Source organism: Squalius cephalus (genome assembly GCF_949319135.1).
Source record: "Squalius cephalus genome assembly, chromosome: 3".
NCBI classification, from domain to species: Eukaryota; Metazoa; Chordata; class Actinopteri; order Cypriniformes; family Leuciscidae; genus Squalius; species Squalius cephalus.
The window spans coordinates 28,767,800-28,782,025 of record NC_137124.1 but is presented as its reverse complement, the minus strand read 5'-3'; the positions used below and the strand labels follow the sequence as shown (position 1 = coordinate 28,782,025).

The following is a 14,226-nucleotide window of genomic DNA, read 5'->3' as shown; positions in this document are numbered from 1 at the left end:
TTATCAAAGTTTGATATTAAAATTAGAGTTGTAATGTCATGTTCAGTTTTAATCATGGAATAATTTACCCAGTGGACAGTTTAATTAAAATATATTTTTTTACTTTAGCACCAAATAATGACAATTACATGTTTAATAAGCATACATAAGCATACATATCCTATACATTCAATCATTTGGTTTGCATGTAGATCAGCATTGTATTGTCTTTACGGTTATGAGTTAAATTTCTTTTTTTCTTGTCCATTTACACAAGTACGTTTTTTTTTCTACTCTTTTTTTCTAGCAAGGTTGTTTACATTTATTCTGTCTTTTATTTGTAAAAATCAATTCAGCGCTTACACCTGTGAGGTCATAAATTGCAGTCAAATTTTTCCATGTATTGTTCCATTTGTGATATTCAAAAGGTAATTAGTTCAGCAAACATTAGTGTCATCTCATAGCGGTTGATTGTTAAACAGGTTGTTTTCCAGTTTACATCACTTGTCTGCTATCTGAGGAGAAAAAGAGTTTCTTTTAACAATTTTAAAACAACTTTTCACAAACAACATTCAAAAATCAATGCATTTTAATGTAGCTATTACATAATACATTAGTAAGTATGAAACGTGGCATACCATTTAAGTTTCTTGAGCTACTCTTGAGCTATGTCTTGTGTTTCGTTTTGTGGCCATTCATTCTGATGAAAAAAAAGTGAAACACTTCACTAGGGCTCTTTATAAACAAGTCTATACACATATGACTCATTCCAGAGTAATTCCACAATTACTGCATTTAACATGAACTGGCAGAACTGCATTAACAGAACGGAAACCTACGGTGACTCCCTTGTGACTCCATCTAGAGGCTGACAGACTGAGAGTCCTCTTTGTTTTATATATTAAAAAAAATGCTTGTTCAAAAAAAAAAAAAAGCCCTTGCCCCCACTGTTAGTTCTCACAACAAACTACAAGCATGTGTAATCATAGTAATAGTTAGCCTTTTGTTACCATTTACTCATCCTCATGTCGTTCCAAACTCATATGCTGTTTTTGTTTTGTTTTTTTACAGTATGTGGAATGTGACTGTGAGTGAGCTAATATGTAGCCTTCAAACTATCTCCTTTTATGTTCCATGTAAACAATATTGGGTTGGGAATGACATGAGTTTTGAGTAGATGATGACAGTCGAAAGTCTACCTAATTTGATTAGAAAGATATGTCGCTAAGGAAAATAATTGGATTTAAGGAGAACTTTATATCCCAAGGCTTCAATTTAGAAAGTACAAAACTGTCTTGTGTAAAGGATAGATATATTAGTAATCTTTTCATTCATGAGAAATGAAGGCACTGAAGGGTACCTCTCCAAGTTTCCTCTCCAAAGAACTTATGTTGGTTATATTTAAAAATGTATGGTTGGTCATCTGTTATGGATGGAAATCAACACATACTGTATATTAAAAGTATGAAAAAGTATTGAAATTTGTTCAGAAAGCCTTTAAAACTTGACACTTTTTAAAGCAAAAATGACACTTACCTGCTCATATTTACTTCCATTAACAGGGACATTGCTTGAAGGACCTTGTCCTTCAGAACCTTGCTGTGGATATGAATGAGGCAAGAAATGTGGTTTATTCTTTTAAGCAGCAGCTGTGCTAGCATGTAGAATGTTAAAAGTTACGATGTCTCCATCATAAATAATACAAAAGTAATTCATATTTTTGGGAATGTTCATTCTTTTGTCATTTCACACTGCATGTAGGAATACTTGTTCTTAGACACAAAAGCGCTATTGCTTGCTTTAAATTAAGACTCTTGAAGGCATCAACCAACCGTTTTATTGTATGATAAAAATGTGAACTCGTTATCCCCATTCCTGTCTGGATTCTGTGTAAAATGATAGGATTATTAGTAGTAGTAATAGTTAGTAGCCTACTAACAACAGTGATTAGAGGAAAAAAGAATATGTATATAATAGATATACATGCTGATGGCATTTGACCCCATAACCTCACTAAAAGTTAGTCAAGATATAGGCTAATTGAACAGGCTAAATAATATCTTACTGGTCAGTGACTATTTATTTTCATCATCAAATCATTTTAAATATACATAAATCTCAGAAAAGAAACACATACACTACAGTAACTTTTTGAATAAATACAAAAACGATGTTTTCAGAAGTGTCTGATTAATGGTATTAATATTTTTACATACCTTATGTGCTTCGAGTGTTACCAAACAGGCACACAGAACACAGATGTACACTGCGGTTTTCATTCTCAGTGAGTTGGAGGTTTTGTAGCTGAAATGTCAGCTTTAGAGAAGTTTAGAAGGGTTTGTTTTATTTGTCAGACCTTGGGGTACTTTAACCAGGGAGGAACAATCTGACGGTCATTAAACTGCACAGCTTCCCAATCAAACTGCTTGAAGGCACATCAATCAGGGAAAGGGGGAGGGGTTGCAGGATTGCGTCTAAAACTCACTTACTGCCTGTTTTGGTTCAGTGACATTTATTTGACTCTCAAAATGTAAATACAAGAATTTACTTTCAAAACAGCACCGAAATGCGTTTGCAGCTTTGAAATATGGATGAATGTTCTAGTTAATGTCGCAGGGCTATGCTATGGGCCTAATATCGACTTCGCCTATAGGCTATACAATGTTTAACACGTCCGTAATATTCTTACTGAAAGTAACTTTTAAACTTGGTTAGTTTCCTTTTGATGCTCAATGGTTGAGTGAGGAGCTTTGCAGATGATTGTTATTGCCAGAGATGGGCATAAATACATGGAAATGTATTTAAAATACAAATACAGTATTTTGTATTTTGAAAATACACAAAAAATACATGTGAAATCGTCCATCCAGTGCAGGTATAGGTCACAGTGAATGAAGAAACTACACTGTCTTTTCATTCCTTAACCACATCTCTGCCCTTTCTTTCTTTCTTTCTTTCTTTCTTTCTTTCTTTCTGGAAATTACAAATAAACTTATGCAAAATAGCAGCCATTTCTATACTTATTTCAGGTTACAATGTAGTCTATTACTTGTGGTGAACACTATTAAAAAATTCATACTGTATGTAAAACTGTGGGAACCTTTTCTGCTATCTAGCAAAGAATATGGATGGGCGATATGACCAAAATCTCAATTTTACTTCACAGTAACAATATCATGGTTTCACAATTCTCAATATCAGTTTTGATTCCACAGCATAAACTGAATTTCAAACTGTTTTTTTTTTTTGTTTTTTTTTGCAGGTAGTCCAATGCTTTTTAAGTAATTTTATGTTTATTTTATGTTCTGTTTGTTTCTATAAGTTTATTAAAATTAGAGACACTATTTACCCCTTTTTGATTATTATTTTTTATGTAGGCTACAATAAAACTAAAAGCTGAAGATGTTTGTGGAGTATCATTCATCAGTGCTTGTTTTTCCACTCCAACGTTACAATAATTCCTGCCCTCTAAAAGCTGCACGGATAAATTTGCTTACCCCACAAATAGGCCCATCTATGTAAACGATTTAGAAAAAGTTCCATCAGTTCAAACTTTATATCATCGCTATGATATGTAGTGTCATATCACCCAGCCCTAACATGCAGTAATGCTTTAAACAAAAATAGATAAAAAGATAAAAATTTAAACTAGATAAAAATCAACTAGATAAAAATCAACTATTCTTTCTTTCATTCTTTGTTAACTGAAGTGAATAATGCACTATTTTTAGCTTTAATCAACAAGTAGAATTGATCATGACATTCTCACCTTATTAAAAAAGAAAAGAAAAAATCGCTGATCCAATGTTGAGTTAGTGAATGTCTGAACTAGTTGATACACAAAATCAGTACCCTGATAAAGAGGTTGACTGGCAAAAAGTATTTTATGTATTTTGAAAATACAAAAATACTCATCTTAAATGTATTTAAATACAAATTACATTTGATTTTTTCCAAAGGCTTTAAAATACAAAATAGTAGGCCTATTTTGTATTTCAAATACGTATTTTAAAAACTGAAATACTGCCCATCCCTGGTTATTGCATTAAGTCGCTGATCGTTTACAAAAAGGTGCGGTAGAGGTCGTCAAACTAGAGGCAGGCCTTGGTGTTTATTATGAAAAAAGAAATAACGTACTTGGATTTAATGAGTTTGTGTCTAACAATGGTTCAGTTCACATAGTGCGGGTTTTCCGAGAATGCGGTTACTAAACCCCTATATTTTAGTAGTACCCTATATCATGATATAGGGTACTACTAAAATATAGGGGTGCGAATGCGGTTAGAATGCGCGTGTTGTTACTCCCGCAAATAACCGAACTGTGTATGATTGTAACCACGAGGACTCAAATACAGGTTTAATAAAGATAACCACCAGAAGTGCTGCGCAGCGCATAGTAGTGCGAAGCTCGATGCATTGTCATGACAACGACATCAACACTTACTGTTTCCAACAACAGCTAGCTATCTAGGCTATTATGTGTTGTGCTATCGCACGGGATAACGTTACACAGGTGAGTTTCGAGAGCACACAGTTTACTCTTGATTCAATATTTGATATTCAAAACGCGCTCTTATGTCATATGATGGCCTATTCAGACTTATTTGTCGTGCTGTATGTGAGAGATACTCTACATTGCAGGAATCATGAGTTCGCAGGGCTCTCCAGTAAAGGTGTATATTCGCATCCGACCCACAGCCAATTTTGCGCACGAGCTTATTGAATGCCTACCTGACCAGCAGGTATGCAATGTGCCAACATTTATCTTTTGTCTAAATGTTCTTAATTGTTAAATGAACTAATCTGTGAAGTTGGTCTTGTATTGCTTCTTACAGCCTTCTGTTTTTTTATTGCTTTAACGAAATACAAAACATGCCAAAATAAACACAAAACATAGGCTAATACAATTCCAACAAATCTAAATAGCTGCAAAAACATAACTACTATTAAAAATGATTAAAAAAAAACCTAAGACGACAGAAGAATATTACTACACAAGTGGCATAGGCCTAACCTTTTTGTAATGCATACATTTTAAGTAGTTTAAGAATAATAAGAGGATTCTTTTTTTTTTTTTTTATTGAACTAAAATTAAAAAAAAGAAAAGAAAAAAGGCTTATTTTATAGTTTTGTCAAAGTCAGATACTTCAAATTTAGCCAAACATGAAGGTCGTTAAATGTACATAAAATACCGTTCAAATAAGCTTTTAAAACATTATTATAACAACTTTCCTCCAGAAATGTAATACCAGAAATGAATAAATTAATTTTGGGGATCACAGGTGAATAACACAATGCACCTTTAACAACTGAGCCAAACGTGCCCACATAAAACAGACTGAATGATGCTAATGTTTAAGAATGCTTACCCCTGTCCCTCTCTTTACCTCTGAGACTTTGAGAGTACAGTCCAAGAAAGGAAAGAGGAACAATCATCAGAGCTCATGGTTATTTCAGCTGAATGGAGTGCTGCACAATGTGTCACAAGAGGACATCTATGATGGTGTAGCCCGGAGTGTAGTGCTGGGAACCTTTGGGGGCTACAATGGTTGGTCATTCAAATGCATATGTATCATATCTGAAATCACAAACATTTACAGAGGCAGTTTATACTTTGAAATAAAATGTTTAGGAAAGCCATTTGTGTGTTTAGGTACAATAATGTGCTTTGGGCAAACTGGAGCGGGGAAAACATACACTATGACAGGTGCTGCAGAGACTTACAAACAGAGAGGCATCATTCCTCGAGCCCTACAGGAGGTGATCGAGACCCATGAAAAAGCAGCACATAGTCAATGTTTCAGCTCTTATGGCTAATAAACCATCTCTTAATTCCTCAGGTTTTCCAGGAGGTGGCGGATCGTGTAGATCATACGTTCTCTGTTCACCTTTCTTTTCTGGAAATCTATAATGAGACAATAGTAGACTTGCTCTCCAGCTTAAAGCATGGAAAAGGTTCACATAGTGGAGTCTTAACTGTGGTCGAAGAACCAGGAGGTGGAGTCTCAGTCAAAGGATTGTCTTTACATCTGGTTCACAATGAAGAGGAGGCTCTTAACCTGCTTTTTGAGGTAAGAAGTAAAGTCACGAGGTCATTGATCAGCTTATTAAAAAAAACAAAACATGAATGCATAATTATTTCAGCAAAAGGTCTATTTCCAGTAAACCAAATTCTTATCAGGTTGTGTTTGCCCTGTTAAGGGCAAAGGTTTGTTTTCATCTTTCATCATTTCTGTTGACAAATTGGCTAATGACAAACAATACGATATAACCGCCACCAGATAATCTCCATTAAAGACCTATTACTTATTAAAGAATGACAAAAACATTAATGTTTGCCCACATGGGCAAGAGCAACTGCTACAGCACATTCAGAATTGGATTTTCATATTTTCATTACAGATTTAGATGAAATAGGCACACCTGTGATAAATAACACTGATCTCACTGCACTGACAGGGGGAGATGAACAGAATTATTGGAGAACATGCCCTTAATAAACATTCCTCCAGGTCTCACTGCATATTTACCGTCCACATTGAGGTAAGTGCCTGAAATATAGTGAACATGATAAGATTAAAAGAATATTGGTGGTATTTTTTGCATATGTGTTTGTGTGTGGCATAGTCTCGCTGTCGCACACTGTCAGAAGCAAAATACATCACCTCTAAACTGAACCTGGTGGACCTGGCGGGATCTGAGAGACTTAGCAAAACTGGGGTCAGTTCATTTCTCCTCTCATCATTAGTTTAGTGTGCAGTTAGCAGTGCACTGTTGAAAAGTTCAGCATTGTTTGCACTAATGTGTTAATCGTGATGGCAAGCTCCTCAAAAGCATACAGTTTCCAATTTTTTCACTCTACTTTTTGTCTTTTACTCCAGTCAGAGGGTCAAGTCCAAATGGAGGCAATGTATATCAACAAGTCCCTTTCTTTCCTGGAGCAGGTCATTTTGGCTCTAGCTGACAGTCGTAGGGAACATGTTCCCTTTAGACAGTGCAAACTTACCCATGCTCTCAAAGACTCACTTGGTTAGTGTGCTAAACAATTATTCCCATAGAAGTTTACCAACAAACCAACATTAGTTATTATAATTTGAGCTAGCTTTAAGTATTCAGCCACAGAACATCAGCATGTAAACATTCATTTTGAACATTGGGAAAATCTTAATTTATGAAAAAAAGTAATGTAATCTTCAAAGGGACATACATGTAAGTTAATGATTTATCTCTGGCTCAACTGTACCTACACAGGAGGAAACTGTAACACAGTGCTTGTGGCAAACGTATATGGTGAAGGGGCACAAATTGAAGAGACGGTGAGATGTTTTTATTATAAATCCAGTGAGACATGTCTATTAAGTCTAGAAAACCCACACAGCTTCTTTGTTTTTTTGGTTCTTTTGGCAGCTTTCAACTCTTCGCTTTGCCACCAGAATGAAATGTGTGAAGACAAAGCCAGTAATCAATGAACATGTCGACCCAGTGGTAAGACTTTGTTCATGTATATTACAAAGCTAATACTCTAAATCCTCTAATAATAATACATCTAAAAAAGATTCATCTGCACATTCAATTAATGTGAAACAGTTTAGTGCAGAAAATCCTTTCATATGTGAATGTTTATCAAGCTTCAGGTGCAAAGACTAGAGAAAGAAATCCAGTTTCTTAAGGAGGAGCTGTCTATGTGCAACAAACTGGTGAGTACAAACACGTGCACATTCAGAATCTGTGCCTTTTACACACAACACAATTACCACATCAACAAATGAACGCCGCATTCTGGTTTCCCACATGGTTATTTTAATGTCCTCCTTACTCGTAGACTAATCAGGTTTCTAATGAGATCCTGTCGGAAACCCAGGTGGAGGAAGTGAGGAGTCAGGTGCAGAGATACCTGTCTGGATCACTGCCTGAGATTCCGGTAAACACCGTAGTTTATACATCAGTGCTTCAAATATGGAAGTTTACCTTTTCTTGAATTAATCTCATTTTTGTAAGAACTGAATAAACGATTTAATGTTTCAGGTTGTAAGCATTACACAAATCCAAGAGGTGTTTGCCCAGTTCAAAAAAGTGGTGTTGTAAGTACAGTTGCCTCTTCATCAACAATTTAACATATTTATAATGGAAGTCAATATAATTATGTTTGAACGTGTATATATATATATATATATATATATATATATATATATATATATATATATATATATATATATGTATTAAATAGGGAGCAGCAAACGAAATTGCGAGAGCAACTCTATCCGAGAAATGCTCGTGTAGAGAAAGACATGAACACACCACCATTTACTGTTGCAGAGGTTAGTGCTATACAGATATTCAGTAGACAACAATACTTCAGTAAGAACAGAAAAGGTCAGAAAAGGACGTCACATGCCTCATGAACTCTGCTACAGGCGCCGGGGTCTGTTTGTGCTGTTGGAAAGGTGGAGAGCTGTGGATATGGCCTTGGTTTAGCTAAATCTTCACAGAGACATCAACGAGAAGTGTCACCTAAACCAAGTAAAGCAAGAAAAGACAAACAGATCAGCAGGTGACATCTTATTTCCCTAATGCTTGAGGCCCGATATGACAAATGTGAGCAAATAACTAAGCATCCATGTTTAGATTTAGAGTCTTGTTATGGCTGGAATACACTGCACAACGTTTTTTTTTAAATCTGAACAGAATTATTAGGAAACATGCAGGGACATCTAAGCATGCCGACTTTGTAAATGGTTATAGAGGAAAAACTAGGCATGACTGAGGATCACACACTACCAGAACACAATAAACTCACACAGAAACACTTGATTTTCTGTGAAATCTATCAACTCCAACTGCTCAAAATCTGCAGACTGCTCTGACTTTCACGTTTAGTCAGCTCGGTTCTTTGTCAATAGACATCTAGACATGATGAAAGCTTTGTGAAATGGAAGACAGCATGATGTCTTTGTGTCAGTCTACCCAGAGACATTTTTCTAGGAATGCACATTTTGGCATTTAATTTGATAAAGATTAAACAACAAAATAATACATGACAATAGTATTTGACAAATTTGTCATTCTAAAAATAATTTACGCTTAAAAAGCCATTCCAGTACACCATGGTCAAGAAATAATCCCTGACTCCATATGCATGTATGTATATTTGTAAAAACCAAAACCTCACCATAAACTACAAGAGCATTTGGAGTTAAGAGAAATGGACTACTAGGCTGTAAATTTTGCTTTAAATCTTATCTTGAACAGAAAGGAAGGAGCATTGAGCCCGTGGCCTGTGGAAAACACAACTGTAGAAGCCGCACAGCCTCTAAACATGAGTGAATCTGACATGACCACACAAGAGCCCCAACGACAAGATCCAGAACAACAACAACAACAACAACACAGAACTGAGTAAGTTCCTCACACACATCAGCAGCACCTGTAAGCTTGAGGGGACCTCTGCTGACGGGTACCAAGTACCGCAGGTACTAATAAATATGAACGTTAGCTTACATTAATACAAAAATTTATTTCTCAGCTCTCCTCCGCCCAAAGCGGAGGCATTTGAAGATTTCAAAGCAGAACGGGGAAGTGAGATTAACCGCATACTAAAGGAGAACAAGGCTGTGCTGTTGGACCGCACGTCCCAATTACGCACACTCACTGATGTCATCAATGTGACTAAACGGGATCTTGACAATATTACATATGAACTACGACAGTTCAGAGAGCGAAGACAAAGCCAGGGTGAGCATTACATGATGTAAAAATGAGCTCCTTTCTAAATGAGATGTAGTAATCGTATGACGCTGAAGCCATTGGTTTTATAGGTCAGTTTGTGAGTGCGGAGGGGGAGCCTGTGATGGAAGAGGCTGAACTGTCTCTATTGATGCAGCTAAAAGAGCTGAAGAACCGTTATAGACAAGCCTATGAGGACCTCAGATGCACAAAGACGGAAGTCAGCTACTGTCAGCACCTGGTGAATCAGTGCCGCACACGGCTGCTAACAGGTGACGTCCTATAGTTCTCTACACAACATGTAGTTCCTCTTGTTTCCAGGCTTCTCTGTTTTTGGTTAGAATTTCAAAACCTCCACCAATTCAGATAGCTATTGTTGTAATTATGATTGTCAACATTTTGTGACAAAAATGTATCTAAATTTACTTCCCTGATCTATCCAAATGTTTTCATAGTTGTACTTACCACACCTCACGTATGTTCATCTTTCTCTAAAATCAGTAATGCACTTTTGTTTTGTGCTTGGCAGAGTTTGAGAGCTGGTACAATGAGTCTTTCCTGTTGCCGGATGAAGTGCTGTCAGTCTTAGAGGCCGGACCAGTTAGGCCGGGTCACATACCTGTGGACAAAGCTTTAGCTCTGGTCAGTAAGAGCCACACATATGCTCATGAAGGCCATGACACTTGAGACCTGAGTGTTACTGAGTGTACTTAATTTTTTTTTTTTATACATTTTATTCAGCGATGCAATCAATTTATCAAAAGAGATTTACATTGTTACAAAATATTTTGTTTTCAAATAAATGTTGTTCTTTTAAACTGTATATTAATCAAAAGTATTGCAGTTTCTACAAAAATATTAAGCATCACAACTGTTTTCAACATTAGCCGCGTTTCCATTACAGATTTGCGCAAATGTTTTGCGCTATTATCTAAATATCGATAAAAAACTATTGCGAAATGACGGCGTTTCCATTAACCGATGTTATGCGACTAAACGTCCTTTTTTCTCTCGCGATAAGTCATTCCAAAAATCAAGGCAACGGACGTTGGTTTATATAATATCACAGCCACCGCATTAGACATTATTATTATTAATGGAAGGAAATGTGGCGTGTTATCCAAGCATTAATGGCAGGGAAAGACCCTTATACTGCGAACGACACATAAAGCCTAAGGAGTTTCTGGGTGTTTTGCCCTCATTTCTGCTCCGAGGTTTTGATTGTGGCATTTCTTTGAGATTTAGAATCCAGTATAGGCTAATTATTGTTTCTTTTATTAATTTAATAAAGAACTCTGTCTCGTATTCTGTCCAAACGATCCATGTAGGCTACTTTTGTATCCATTCGTTTTTTCCTTTTTTAACCCGTAATTGAAAAACGAAAAATAAACGGTTGTTGTCTTTTTAAAATGCAAAGTTGAACACCAAAATTTTAATTTGAACTGGCTACACCAACTGCTGCGCAAAAAAGTAAATATCGACGAATTTTCAGATTTTTGTTTATGACTTTTTGCCCCTTTATTAAACATTTAAAATATTCACAAATTAATATGGAAAACATGTCGATTTTACTGGTTTTCTAAGGCCAAATTAGAACTTGGAATTGATGTTTTTCCCGCAGTGAAAAATATTTTTCCCGCAGTGAGAAGAGCCATTAATATTATTAATAAACTATTGTTTTGGCTAAAATCACATCTCCATCTCCGCTGCTAAGCAGACGGATTACACAATAAGAAGGTATTACCCTTTGATTCGAATTTGTTCGTTTTAAAGTGGACATTTCAAGCTTTAGCCTACACAGGCTATATTTTGTTTCAGTTCTCGCGCTCCAGTTTACGGAGATCATGAAAGTGCGTCTGATTGTTTTCTTTTATTTTACAAAAGCACAACGTTTTCTTGTTATTGTGAGTTTACACAAATAAAAGTAGTTGAGAATAATGTATTATTATTTTCTGTATGACCAGAAATGATAGAGTATTTTAAGTTGTTTCCACTGTTGATAGGAAAATGCACGTGTTCGCGCTCGCGCCTCCGTGTCATGCAGTGCGCGCTCCACACTCAGCTTGGTTCCTTTTTTGCATAAAAGCATCTTCTAAATATAGCCTATTAAATGTTATAATAAAATAATATAAAATTATTATTATTTGCTAGATACATGGACCTAAAACACACCGCGTCTTCTAAGTCAGGTGACTGTAAATGCGCAAAAACTGTTTCCATTGCAGTTTTGCGAAATATTCCTTTTTCGAATTGCCTGAAAAACCACCTCATGAGAGCGTAAAAACTTTTTTGCGATAAACGGGAGTTTTTGCGAAATTGACGTGTTTCCATTGTGCGTATTTTCAATTCGCAATTTCAATTTGCGCAATTTGAAGGGTAATGGAAACGCGGCTAATTGATAATGACATTAAATGTTTCTTGAGCAACAAGTCAGCATATTAGAATGATTTCTGAAGGATCATGTGACACTGAGTAACGATGTTAAAAATTTCGCTTTGCAATCACAGGAATAAATTCAATTAAAAAATATATTCAAATAGAAAAGTTATTTTAAATAGTAAAAATTATTGTTTTACTGTTTGATTATATAAATACAGCCTTGGTGAGCATAATAGACTAAACATCTAAAAAACACACAAATAAAAAACATTTAAATGGTAATAGATATACATTAAATGGCACTACTCATTTTGATATGATTACATAAACTATGTATATTTTCTAAAAACTGTTAGCACATGCTTCCTAGTAATTCTTAAAACATTGCTGTTTTAACAAGGATGTGATTTTAATTTTAATTAGAGTGAAGATCTCTGGCTCCACTGTAGCACCTGAAACATCTCATGATTTTAAATATTTGTGGTACATGATGTAATGAGCAGAATAAAAAGCTTGACAATGTGTGAGACTCGTTCAAGTGTGACCGTGTCAGATGTTGTATTACTGGACAGATGGAGGAGGATGATGAAGAGCACTGTGATACTCCCTGTCACAAGCTGCAGGCAGACAGTTCCAGTGCTGTGTCATTTTATAATGCCTACAACAGGACTCTACAGAGGGTAAGACACACTTACACCTGATACTAGCTTTCATTACTCAGCACTCAAATAATACTGAATGCAATGCTAAATGTATGCAACAATATAATGGCATCTTGTCTTTACAGAGGGGAAGCAGACAGGCTTCTCAGAGTCCAGACTCAGTGAGAGGCAGCAGGAGTAAGATAAAACTCCGTCCTATTCTCTCAATCATCTGATGAAGGCGTCTGTACGCTCAGTCTCACTCTACACTTTCTGAAGCATGTTTGAAATTGGTAGAACATATGAAAACACCTGCTATCTGAAAGCTGCTTGTGCTGTATAATGTGCAAATCTGTACTGTTCAATATTGTTCAAACACAAAGACAATCGGTCTATAAAATGTTTGGATCACTTTTCAGGTTGAATGTGTACTGCGTGTTTTTGACAGTATATTTCTCCACTTTAAGAAAACATCAGTTTGCGCTAATCAGAGGCAAAAACAACCTCAGTACATCAGGTTGTTAAATGAAAAGTAAACTTTATTATTCCTGAACCACAAAATAGACTTCTTTGGTTGTACAAATTCACTAGTTACAGTCCTGAATGAGCTCTATTCCCAGACCTTTTGTCCCACCCTCCCATTTAGCAAAAAACAAACAAACAAACAAACAAACAAACACAAAAAAATCCTCCCCACCAAGACAGGAAAACAATAAGAGAGCTCAAACTCTTTTGCTCTGAAAAAGTAAAAATGTAGTGAATCCCATTATCTCATTGGTTACAGAAAACCAACTTCTCTCTTTTTTTTTTCTTCTCAAACTACATTAAAAAATAATCAATGATGAGCAATCCCAAACTGTTATTAACCAAAACTGAATTTCAGTCAATGAGAGCAACACAAAAGCTAAGATTAGTAAAATAAAATAAAAAAAGATTATTTCATATGTTTGACAGGTTCATTGGGACACAGTGTTGATGGCAGCCAGGGTGGTGAACAACTGATTTGAGAACAGTGAAATAAAACATGTTTATTTGAAGGAATAATAAAAGTATATCGTCTTAGTCCTCACACAGGATTGACACTAAAATTGCAAAATTGCAATAAGCAATAAACCAATATACACACAGGGATCAGTCAGTCAAGACCCTGGTAGAATCATCTACACCCTCCAGACTTTAGTTTGGTCTTGGGGCAGAAAGGCTCAGATTCAACTCTGATTTTTGCTGCTTTTTTTTTTTTTTTAAAGCATTTATACATTATTCACAAAATGAGCTTTTTAGTGGCTTTATAAGTTCAACTAATTAAAATGTAGATTAGAAAACACCTACTACCTTCACACACCTGGCAAGAGTAAGAGAAAGAAAAGATATGAGGAAGATTTGTAGATGTTAATAGAGACCAATTGTTCTCAGATGATTTGATTGCCTCCTCGCACTCCCAAAATGGTACCAAATGTTTATGAAGAGTTGAGTGTTTGTCAGTGTGAAATTCTCCACTCTGGTC

The 14,226-nt window shown here is 35.7% G+C and overlaps 2 protein-coding genes across 4 annotated transcripts; one reads left to right on the top strand and one right to left on the bottom strand.

The window, feature by feature from the left end:
• Positions 1–79: 79 nt before the first annotated feature.
• On the bottom strand, positions 80–5,825 carry LOC307155957 (uncharacterized protein). Of its 3 annotated transcripts, XR_013820643.1 has the most exons (7): positions 5,704–5,825; positions 5,349–5,557; positions 1,812–1,865; positions 1,516–1,578; positions 1,340–1,402; positions 618–679; positions 80–494 (listed from the first exon to the last, which is right to left on the bottom strand). XR_013820643.1 is itself a non-coding variant. In XM_079867054.1 (6 exons), the coding sequence occupies exons 1-5, from the start codon at positions 2,256–2,258 to the stop codon at positions 635–637; spliced, it is 288 nt and encodes a 95-aa protein (XP_079723180.1). In that variant the 5' UTR covers positions 2,259–2,415; the 3' UTR covers positions 80–494; positions 618–634. The 3 variants fall into 3 exon arrangements, 1 of the variants encoding a protein (XP_079723180.1); XM_079867054.1 differs by lacking the exons at positions 5,349–5,557; positions 5,704–5,825 and adding an exon at positions 2,196–2,415; XR_013820644.1 differs by lacking the exons at positions 1,812–1,865; positions 5,349–5,557; positions 5,704–5,825 and adding an exon at positions 2,196–2,297.
• kif9 (kinesin family member 9) lies at positions 4,375–13,621 on the top strand. Its single transcript, XM_079867042.1, has 21 exons — positions 4,375–4,492; positions 4,621–4,721; positions 5,374–5,527; positions 5,633–5,739; positions 5,820–6,050; positions 6,439–6,522; positions 6,607–6,699; positions 6,861–7,008; positions 7,231–7,295; positions 7,387–7,464; positions 7,608–7,676; positions 7,802–7,900; positions 8,005–8,060; positions 8,207–8,297; positions 8,394–8,530; positions 9,229–9,375; positions 9,503–9,711; positions 9,795–9,974; positions 10,232–10,344; positions 12,654–12,761; positions 12,869–13,621. The coding sequence occupies exons 2-21, from the start codon at positions 4,626–4,628 to the stop codon at positions 12,956–12,958; spliced, it is 2,355 nt and encodes a 784-aa protein (XP_079723168.1). The 5' UTR covers positions 4,375–4,492; positions 4,621–4,625; the 3' UTR covers positions 12,959–13,621.
• Positions 13,622–14,226: the final 605 nt, after the last annotated feature.